At 32.8% G+C, this 11,431-nt stretch overlaps 1 protein-coding gene and 1 long non-coding RNA gene across 2 annotated transcripts in view; one reads left to right on the top strand and one right to left on the bottom strand.

Annotated features, from left to right (window-relative positions):
• The window catches only part of LOC100176641 (dedicator of cytokinesis protein 1), a gene marked incomplete in the record, with an annotated part of 28,093 nt that extends 18,122 nt beyond the window's left edge, over window positions 1–9,971 (top strand). The window contains 12 exon segments of the mRNA XM_018812059.2: window positions 1–42; window positions 233–314; window positions 601–685; window positions 976–1,062; window positions 1,372–1,548; window positions 1,758–1,841; window positions 5,973–6,104; window positions 6,350–6,483; window positions 6,774–6,996; window positions 7,527–7,596; window positions 7,964–8,052; window positions 8,544–9,971. Coding sequence (XP_018667604.1) covers window positions 1–42; window positions 233–314; window positions 601–685; window positions 976–1,062; window positions 1,372–1,548; window positions 1,758–1,841; window positions 5,973–6,104; window positions 6,350–6,483; window positions 6,774–6,996; window positions 7,527–7,596; window positions 7,964–8,052; window positions 8,544–8,636 — 1,298 coding nt within the window.
• Window positions 3,042–5,976, bottom strand: LOC113474243. Its single transcript, XR_003395910.1, has 2 exons — window positions 4,436–5,976; window positions 3,042–4,314 (listed from the first exon to the last, which is right to left on the bottom strand). It is a non-coding gene; the product is annotated as an uncharacterized LOC113474243 (long non-coding RNA).
• Window positions 9,972–11,431: the final 1,460 nt, after the last annotated feature.

An 11,431-nucleotide genomic window follows, 5' to 3' on the forward strand; every position in this document is an offset into this window, starting at 1 on the left:
CCTCACCACCTGATGATGTCATCAAAAACTCAAACAAGATGTGTATCCTTCATTTCTAAATATTACATATTGTGTTTGTTGCACTTATGGTTCGTAACGATTTTCTAACTTCCTAATATTATGTTCATAATTTTACTACCTCTGCCTATAATGCTAAAAATGCCCCTTTCTCCCCTAATTCCCACGTAATTTACCCCTATTGCTTTTGTCTCCTTAACCCAACACCCAACAGATGTCCAGATATTTACAGTGGCTCCAATCATGGAAATTCCCAGTCATTTTAAAGGGAAAACTGTAGATGATCAAATTTTAAGGTAAACACTGCATTCCATACATGTCATAAAACAATTGTTTTTCCACATCATGATTATCAAATTTAATAATTTGTCTGAAACATTTATTGATTTTGTTGAAAAAGTAATTGAATGGCATCATTTTAAATATTATAAGGTAATCGCTGTTTTTTTACCAGAAATTTTGCATTTCTTAGATGTCCGATTCTTTAAGCATTATGTTTACCAAATTTAAGATCCTCAGCTTTTATGGATTCTAAAAATAATTCAAAACTTAAAAAACATGTCCTCCACTTTTATATTGTAGTTTCTACAAAGTAAACGAACTACAGAGGTTCCAATATTCCAAGCCATTCAGGAAAGGTCCCAAGGATAAAGACAACGAGTTCGCGGTTGGTTGATTATGTGTTTGTTCGTGCTTAACACTATTGACTTTTATAATATTTAATATGTTTACCAATATTTATTGATTTACTCTGACAAAAGTGTGTTAAATAGAAGGTCTTTGCTTTGTCCATAAAACAAATATGTGAGAAAAGTTGATTCTATGAGCTTTGTTTAATAGTTTTTAATTTTTTTGCTTCTGCAGTAAATTACAGATTTTATTAATTAAAAAAAAAAATGATTTTATTCAAATTCTAAGGTTTACTTTGCTTATAAATATATTTCTTGCCGTATACAGAGTATGTGGATTGAAAGATACACATACACAACGAGGTACAAACTACCTGGGATACTGAGGTGGTTTGAAATTGAAGACACATCGAAGGTATCTTTAGTTTATTGATGGATACCAATGTTAGTTTGTTGTTGTATACCATATAACATAGAAACATCATTAGTTATGGAATATAGACAAAATGGTATTCCAGCAATTTAAAGTGACAAAGATGGGATGTTAAAATAAGTTAAATAATCAGAAGAAGAAAGATATTTGGTTTGTAATCTGTGGGTTCTTAGTGATGAAAGTTTGGTGGATATCAGCTTTAAAACCCTGGCTTTAAATTCAGGGCTTTCAGTTAATGTCTTTGAAATAAAATGGAACCCTCGACATCATGTGAATTTATTTTCCACCCAGAGAGAAATCAGCCCGCTTGAAAATGCAATGGATGCGATGGAAACTGCCAATGAAGAAATTCGACAAATGATTTTAAAATATTACAAGAACCCCGAGTTCCCCATTAACCCACTCTCCATGAAGTTAAACGGGGTAGTTGACCCAAGGGTGATGGGGGGATTCACCAACTATGAGAAGGTGTGTTGTGAAACATCGGATTTCTATAATATGCTATTGTGTTGGTCTCTGTGTAAAGTATTGCTCACTAGCTCATTTTTCAATTTTTGTATTAGATTTTTTATACCTGTTAACCTGTATATTGAACCTAATTATTTTTTGTTGTTGTAGGAATATATTTTACAATTTTAGAGTCACTTTCATGAATTTTAATGTTCATTGGTTTTTAGGCATTTTTCACGGAAACTTACATGAAAGAAAACTCAGATGATTTAGAAAAAGTCTCAAGATTAAAAGACCTCATTGCGCTACAGGTTGGTTAGAATGTCTTTAACTAAAGTATTATGTATTATACGCTTTCTAAAAATTGATGTAAAGTAATTAAATAATGTTCCCAACATTGTAAATTAACATAATAAGTGGGTGACTTCTAAATGCTAAGCTAATAGCAAAGAGCAGATTGCAATCTACCGTAAGTTTTAGTAGACAGCTCATTGTGAAGGTAACTCACATTTTAGCAGATTATAAAAGTTTACTTTTCTAAGTAAATTTTAAAAATCTAATATGAGCAGCCATTACTTTGACAGTTAACACAGTAAAAAATAGTGGCCCCAATGCATGGAATTTCCCAAAAGAAAATATGTCCTTTAACTGTGATTAACTTAACCGTTTCTTTTTACTAAATTTTTTAAGAAAGGATTTGGTATAATGAATGCTTTTTTTGTGAATACATAAAAAAATTATAAAGAGATTTGTTATGTCTTTTACCAAAGACCAACTTTATGTAAAGAATATGATACAGCAGGTACCAGTAAGACCAATGAACATTTTAATATAAAAATAGTTGGAAATTAACCAATAGGAGGAAATGTCCAGAGTATGTGGCTATGTTCAATTGATAAGTTAAAACAATAATATTTTTTGGGGAAATGCATGCCAGTTTGAGTACTTACCAACAAGTTTCAGACCTACAAAAACTAAAGTTAAAACCAGGGAAAAAGACAAAAAAAAATAGGGACCAAACTCTGGCACACCTAAATATGCAAAAATATGTTTACAAACACAACCAAAGGGTTAACAGTACAGCTTTCGTTATAACTACAAAGAACAGTCTTTGCCAATAATGAAATGTCACTGCTCCAGTACAATGTAATGATAACATAAATCTACACCTAGTAGTTGAACCAATGAGATGGTATTTATTTTGTTAAGTAACTTTACAATAAGGAAGGTCTTAAAATGAGTGAAGCTTGTTTTATGAGTAAATATTTATCCAACTAACATTATTCATTTACAAGGTAGTGGTAGTATGTATATGTGCGCATTGGAAACTAATTGAACATTCGAGTTAGTATTATTTTGTTGAGTAACTTTACAGTACGAAAGGTTTTAAAATGGATGAAGTTGATTTTATAGAAGATGATGTTGGCGAGAATGAGAAGATTCTTGTTGAAGAATTAAGGAAGTTGTGTGATGTTGGTGGGAAAGAACTTCATCCAAATAAATCAGCTCCAATATTTCATAAGCTTGCTAAGATTTATGAAAGAAAAAATAAAAATAAAAAGCTAAATGCTCTGCGCACTGCAGCTCTCTTAAATGCTGCTATTGTAAGAGATCCACAAAATAATCAAATTAAAAGTGATTTGCAAAGTTTTTGTTCCAATACTTTGAAGAAATCTGGGGCGATAAGATTTGATTATAATTTACTTTTTCTTGCTTCTACTGTAAAAACCATCCTTACTGAATTTCGGAAAGATTTTGGTGAAGGTTTTAATCAACTTGAAATAATTCCATATAATGTAGAAGGTGATCTATTACTTGAAATGGAAAAGAAAAAGATTACAGATGTTCAAAATCTTCAGGATAAAATTACGAGAAGGTACACAGAGTTAATGAGATTCATATGTGATGAATGTATTTTGATCATGGGTAAACCACCTTGTAAATATGCTCTTGTTGGAATGGGTTCTTTGGTACGAGCAGAAATCACCCCGTATTCAGATTTCGAACACATCATTGTTCTTGAAAATGAAGTTTCTCAAAGGGAAGATCGGCTGATGATCATAAAGTACTTCAGATGGTTCACCACAATCTTCTGCATCATCTTAATCAACCTCGGAGAAACCATGATCAACTGTGTTGCAATTCCAAGTATAAACCCCAGGTATTTTTATTTATTTATTCACCCAACCCAATGGGGTTACGTTTGACGGGATGGTAGCTCATGCTTGCAAACTTCCACTGGGACGGCCATTGACTAAAAACAAACCATGGAGAACCGAACTTATTAAACCAGTAGATAAAATGATAAAGTACTTGGACAGTGATGAAGATCTGAAGCAGGGATATTACTTGGCTGATGTTTTATCAAAGACATGTTTTGAGCTGGTGATGGGAATGTTTTTGTTGATTATCAAGACAAGGCACATTCTACAACAAAACTCAATGACGAAAGAAGCAACTTTACTGCATTACGTAATCAAATTGGGAATGACTTGGCAAACCTAAATGTTGTTCTTCAACAAGTCAAGTCATTTTCAGGACATCAAAATTACAACATGAAGCGAGTGATATATAGAAGTGCAACCATCTTTGTTTCAGCATTCGGTCGATTTTGTTCATTGAGAGAATCTTCTTGTTTTGATGTCTTCAATAAATTAGAAGAAATAGGAGAATTTAGTGAAGAGGTGGCTCATCATCTGCGCTTCATGGTGGCAGTGGCTTGTGAGGTTCGTGCTAAAGTTTATCATTCAAAGGGACAACAAGATGATGTTTTTATGGAACACTCTGAATATAAAGAACTTGTTAATGGTTTGGTTGAATTATTGGGCAAAAGATCTTTTCTTTCTTTCATGGAAACATCCATAAACTTTCACTCATTCCTTGATGACGCACTTGTGAAGGGCACATCACTGAAACTTTGCTGTTTGCAAGAAAGATGGGATGGAAAGATCATAGCCTTGTTGATGTGTAACTTCCAATCGGAGCTGCATGCAGAAATTAGAAAATTGTCTTTGCCTAACCAGACAAAACATAGTAGCAATGCTTGTTTGTCTGGTATTGGATCGTTGCTATCTAAACAACAGGTGTCCAAGGAAGAATATGAGCTTTGTTTGGAGATCTGCCAAAACTTGGATCCTCTGTGTCCAAATTTTGACCTTGTTAGGTTTAAAGTAAAGCTTTGGGAGTTAAAATGTTTTATCAAGTTGGGTTTGCCTGTTTCAGACGTTCAGATTGTTGAGTTGTTTCAATTGTTGCATGCAGTAAAAGAATCAACATGTAGTCTACGTGAAAAATTCACTTTCATTCAAGCATTTGGAATTTGTCTGCATGAGCTCAGTAAACACCACGAAGCATGTCATGTTTTTGAAATCTCGCTTCAAGTTTTTGATCAACTGAAACAAACCTACGATGGTCAATTTTGTGATGAAGTAATGAAATCAAGAATGTTACAAAAGTATGCCGATTCTGCGCCATTTACTGGAAAGTTTGACATTGCAATTAAGTGTTGGCATAAAGTAATGTCTATGGTAAAAGGCAGCCAACCAAGTGCCAGGAACATCTGCAAACATGCTTATTTAAGGCTTGGTGAATGCTATGGAAAAAAAGGGCGAAGTTTTGAGGCATTGATGTGTTTATTTAAATATGTCCGTATGTGTAAAGATAACAATGAGTCTGTTGAACTTAGTGTACAACACCTTATCTGTGCGTTGTACACCAAATGTATAGCTGACATTAAGCTTTCTACTTTTTATGACAAACTTGAAAAATTGAGACCATGTTTCACCTTCATTTATTTATCCGGCATCACATTCATGTGTCAATATTTTTATTATTCCAACCAACCTTAAATACTATCAAGTATCAATACCAAGTATATGTTGTAACTGGTTGCATTGTGTCTTCATGGATGAAATTGTAAATAATTTGTCATAAATTTAATTATTTTTTATATGTTATTACTTGGTGTGTTGTATGTATGAAATAAAAGAAAGTCATTTGTTTAAAAAATACTGTGAGATTTTTTTGCAACAAATGAAGAGGAAACTTATTAATATTTAGCTTTATAGTATTGACAAAAATAGTAGGGGAGGATGCATAAAATACATTGTAGAGAAGAAAGTTATCTCATAAAATTATAAAGTACATAAGTGCATTTTATATTTTATTATATTTTAAAACAATAATTTCCATTGAAAATAAAAGTATGGATAAGGTTTTGTTTAACATGGTTTATACAACACAACATTATGTAGATGTGGTTACTTATTTAAATATGGAGGTTATTGACAACCTATTTGTCATTATCGCGACACAAATGCACAATGGTAGCAGAACCTGGTATATTCCAGTTACTAAGGTAGCACTCCACCATTCTCTTGCAGCTTGGTGCTGGCTAAATGCACACATATGTTACATCATATATGACACAACTACTTCCCCAGGTTCCCCTCCTTGCTGAAGGAGTTCGCTTGCATGGCGAACTTGCCCCCTCACAACTCCAACCTTTCCATCAAAACATGGAATCTTCATTTCAAGAACTCAAAACTTATGTTGAGAAACAATATGGAAAAAGGGTAATTATAACCAAACTATTATCATAGAATTTGTAATAGGCACTTTTACACCTACCGCACTTTTGAATCCTGAATTAGAATTAGCACTTTGCAGTAAACAAAATTATTAAAGTCCTGGTGTTCATTTTATTACAATGCATCTTGAACTTTTTCTTAAATTATGTTTAAGTCCATATATTATTGTTTTAAGGGTTTCAATTTTACATAAAACATAAAACTACATAATCGTAAATATATATTTTCAGCCCGTGTTTGAGTTGGGTCGACCCGTGCGTCGTGTTTCTCCTCAAAGAAATGTGATGTCTATGAAACAACCACGACCGGAGTCGATTCTATCAATGCAATCCAACACATCTGATCATTACCATCTCACAGATGGGTAAGCTTCAATTTAACCAAAACTTTATTATTTTATTGTTAACTTGATGTTTAAAATTATGTTCAAACTTATCCTGACAACTAGATTGGATAGGTTTGTTCCACCACACCTAAAAGTATTTTATAATCGCCAAAATTATTGACTCGCTCGTTATTTTAAAAGTTTTTTTAAACAACCAGTTTTTTGTAAGAAAAAATAGTTTCACCATAAATTTAAATTGTAAAAGGTTGATTGAGATTCTTGTTGGTTATTAAGGTAAAATATTATCCACCCTCGTTATGTTTCATCAGCACCCCACCAGAAGTGCCAGCGAAACGTCCAACGTCACGCTTGAGTAACGTCATTTCCCGAAGCACCTCTCTAGCGGCACCCGCTGATAAGCCTGGGAAGCGAGGAAGCCGAACATCCGAATTCTTCGTCAACAACTTTGGATCAACAAACTCCCTTGATAAAAGTGTTTCCTCCATTTCGTCCACGGGGAGTGGAAGTGGAGTGGTTGAACTACGGGAAGAGGTGATGCATCCATCTGTTGTTGGTGGTATGTTAGAAATATAATGCGCCCACATAAGATGGCAAGCAATCCATGGTTTACATTCATCCATGATTCGCTGATGTTTTAATCTTCCATCAAGATCCAAGTCATAAGTTCAAAGTTTGAGTAGAATTTTTAAATTCTTTTTGTGACAAACTTTAGCTAATTTATTTAAATCTTAAAAAAATATATTTTTGAAAATTTTTAATTTTAAGATTAGGTAATGTATGGAGTAGTTGGTTGTGATTTTTGTTTAAAAATATATGCTGTATTTGTTTTATGTCTTTAAATTGAGTTGAGGTAAATGTACGTGATAAAAAAACAATCAAAGAATATATTAATTATACAAGAAGCGTGCACATTTATTTGTCATCTTTAATTTAAAATTGATGCTACTAATATTCTTCATTTTGTTCATTATTGATTTTTCATTGAAGGAAATTGTTTATTGTGCATGGAATGTGCATGACTGTTTGTTTTTGTTTTAAAATCATCAAACTTTAATCTGTAGTTGACACCACAGAGACCAAGAAGACCCAAAAGTCAAGTTGGTATACCCGGGGTGTTGGGAAGCAAACCAGGTAAACTGTTTGATCCAAATCTTCATATTTATAAAATAAATAAGTGCTACTTAGACACATGAAGTGCCACACCCTCCATGTATATTTCATGTAACATATGTGTCCATGATAGGTAGTATTAGTTGCCAAAAAAAGTTTGTTAGAATTACAATATGATTGAATGACATTGTTTATTAATGTGTGATTGAAAAACAACATTCTTTCCAACATTTGCCGATGTTTAAGTTTCTTGCCTTCGTTAAGTTTTGTTATTTTTTGCCTAACAACTGACTGGGGTATGTTTATGTCTGACAGTAACAATTTATTTATTGGCCTTTTATTTGTTTGTAATTATTAGAATAATTGTGTTTATTACATCACACAACAGTATCCGGACACAAGAGTCCTCCTCCTCTTCCAGTGAAACATCAAACGGATCAACATCACGAGGAAAAATCATCTCCTGTCACGAGGAAGGTGAGTTGTGATGTCATAATGCATATTATGATCAAAATTTATCTTTGTGTTAAACTGTATTATTATGAGTTTATTACTTTGGTTTAGAGCAGTGGTTGTTAAACTTGTTTGTATGCTTTACCCTTTTAACAGAAATGTTTATCAGAATTTCCCCAATATGTAATATGACGCTCATTTTTAAAAAGGGAATGCAACTAATTACATCAGTTATATTTAATGCGACAAATGCCCTTGCTTTTTGGCAGCGAGTTGTTTAATGTCTGGTAAGGTAGTACGATTGGCACAATTTTTCTCTCCCATTAACTGATGTGGATATTGATTGGTAGCTCAATAACTCTCTAAATCCAGAAATTTATCCCACGGTGTAAATTTACCCCAGTTTAAGAAAAACTGGGTTAGAGAGATGTGTTGTAATATGTGTTTGAGTAGTGTTTTAAACTTATGCATACGTAAACCACCTCTTTATATTTACATAAACATATCTCTCATAGCCTCCCCCACCCCTCCCGGTAAAACAACACGATTCTAGCGAGAAAACCAATTTATTACCACCCAAGAAACCTGGTCGTAGTCCAAGGAATTGATGTGCATTCTATTCACTGTAAACAGTTTTATTCTTTTTACTCTAGAAAGACCAAGTGGCTTGTATGATTTTGTGATTCTATATTGTTTTTTTTCCTCAAAAATCGTCATTTTTATTGAAACCATAAAATCTTAACATGTTTCCACTTGCGAGGAAAAAATATTAAAAAAATAGTAAAATGGTGTTTTGAAAAAAACAATCGGATTTTATTAAATTTGGAATTTAAATTTTTTTCATCATCAGTGGAAACTTTTCATCTAACTTTAGTGTTCAATCTTCTGTAGCATGAAGAGTGTCCGATATAAACGATGACATTATTGTTATACATGGAACGTACACTAGTGTATACCAGGGGTTCTTAAACTTGGGGTCCTGTTTCTTTTTGTTAAGGGGGTACGGTTCCAAAATGGGTACAAGCTAATAAACCCCTCCATGAGTAAGTTTGCTTTATTGAAAAAAAAATGTAAACTGAAGATTATATTTATGTCTGTAAGGATTCATTTTAAAAAGTTTAAGAACTTCTGGTACATTAATGATACTCTGCACTTATTAGCAACTATATTGTTAGTGGTTACTTTTCACCTGAGTGCTTTAATTTACAATCATTCTACCAATATAGATTTGTGCAATACTAATATGTATAATCAGCTCATACAATCTACACAGGAAAAGGAACCTTATGTTTAATATGATTTGTCAACCTATTCATGTCTGCCCCAAACTAATCATTTAAATTTTTTTCTATTTAAACATTTTTCAGGAATCACGTCAACTAAAATTGTTTAGAATACTACTTTATTTTTAAATTTTTTTTTTGCTTTAAAAAAATTAACATTTTTTTCTTAATATTTTTTATTTGTGTGGTAATGCTGCCACAGTTGGCCAACTAACTTCTTTGCTTCCAATTTAAATCTCGTCAGCTTGTTTAAATCAGTGCTTCTCAACCCCTGGATCACGTTCTCCTAACTGGTTTTGATTTACTGAGGTCCAGAAAGTTTTTAATTGTTAAAGTTAAGTTAATTTATTGTATGCTTACAAAAAGTTATAACTTAGACAATTGCCAGACCAAAACTTCGCCATTAAATTTATGCTTAATAATTTGCTCATGCCACTAAACGTTGAAGAAGCACTGGTTTAAATTTTGGTTTTCCTCGTTTTTGATAAAATGTCAGGATATTTTTTGTATTTTTGCCTCCAGACCAAAGAATGTATTCTAGAAATTAATTTTGTAATTCCACTCTGGTAAGGAAGGTGGCTTATTGCTTCATATTAAGTTTCCTATGAAATACTTAAGCTGTATTTGATGATCAAAAACCAATTAAAATTTATCTTCGAATTGTTGTTTCTTCACAGTTTGTTAGTGGTTAAAAGCATGCTTATTGCCGTATTCAAACTCAGTCAAAACATCGACATAGCGTTTTAGCTTTGAACATAGAGTGACTGTTGTGACTTTTTGCAAAATGTCAAGCACTAGTGCAGCAGTGTTTTTAGTAGCTTACTGTTAATGTGTCTACACGTAATTGTAATCTATGCACATGAGTGTACTACTGTATAGAAAGTCTTTAAACGATTCATTTATTGTTTTTCAAAATTTAGGAACAGAGATGTTTTGATGCCACGCTGTTGCATAGAAATGAAAGGAGACTTAATAGCTCTAATGAAAAATCAGTGATTTAAATAATAAAGATATATAGTAGGATGGGAAAAGACACCTTTAGCACATAATATCCTGATCGTGTTTTAAACAATAAACAACGGTCTATGTGATTCGTGAGGATATAGTTTTATATTTCTTTAAATGTTATTTGTTTACTACTAAATGGGACGAGAAACAGAGTTAAAAATTATCCCATTTTGTCTTGACCAACCATTTTTATAACGCTGCGTAAGTAGTCGTTAAAGCTAAGCTCTCTTGTTTCACACTTCGTACACAGTTACAGACTACCACGTATACATATCACAGAAATAAAAAAGAATAGAACGCGCATCTCCAATGTCGGCAAAGGAGAGAGCACGATACACTGTCTCTCTTTTGCGGGTCGTTCCCGTTTACTATTGTAGTCAATGGAGTCGATGACGTTTTGTGTAGTTTTTCTTCGTTTTTTGACTTAATTTAAAGTTATTGTGTAAAAAAACTATTTTCTAATATATATATATATTTCTAACAAACCGTTTGTTTGAAATTTTTAATTAAGTTTTTAAAAAATTAAATTTCCTAAACAAGTGGTAAACTGTAAGCGTTAACGTACCAAATAACTAAACTGGCCGAATAAACTTGAATAATTGGTGTAGTTTTTAAAATAAACAGCTAAAACCTCCAAAAATACTATGCGCCTATCTTTTACAATGGAGAGGAAGGGAAATGGGGACGGAGTTGGCGGTCACGTGAATAGAAAAAAGAATATATCACGGTTTTGAGCAGTTGTGCGTTCTACTCTTTTTTATTTCTGTGATACATATATATATATATACTTGTGAGTAGTTGTTTATATAGTATTGTCTCAATGATTGATACTTCAGCCAACCCATCAATGGCCACTTGACTGGAGCAACTACAGTAAAGAAGCTTGCAGAGCCGTCAACAATGTCAGCAGTATCGAGCTTCGAACAAACACCCAAGCGCCCTAACCACTGTGCCAAGGATTAAATGTGTTTTAAGTTTAGATAGCATAAGACTGTAATCATTTAGTGGGAATGATGGGACACCTGTATAGGAAAAGATGGGACACTTTTTCATTCCATTTTCTAGTCGTATTTGGTAGTAAACAAAAAAACGTTCAAAGAATTATAAAAGCG

The sequence above is a fragment of the Ciona intestinalis genome, chromosome 5 (assembly GCF_000224145.3).
Source record: "Ciona intestinalis chromosome 5, KH, whole genome shotgun sequence".
Classification (NCBI taxonomy): domain Eukaryota; kingdom Metazoa; phylum Chordata; class Ascidiacea; order Phlebobranchia; family Cionidae; genus Ciona; species Ciona intestinalis.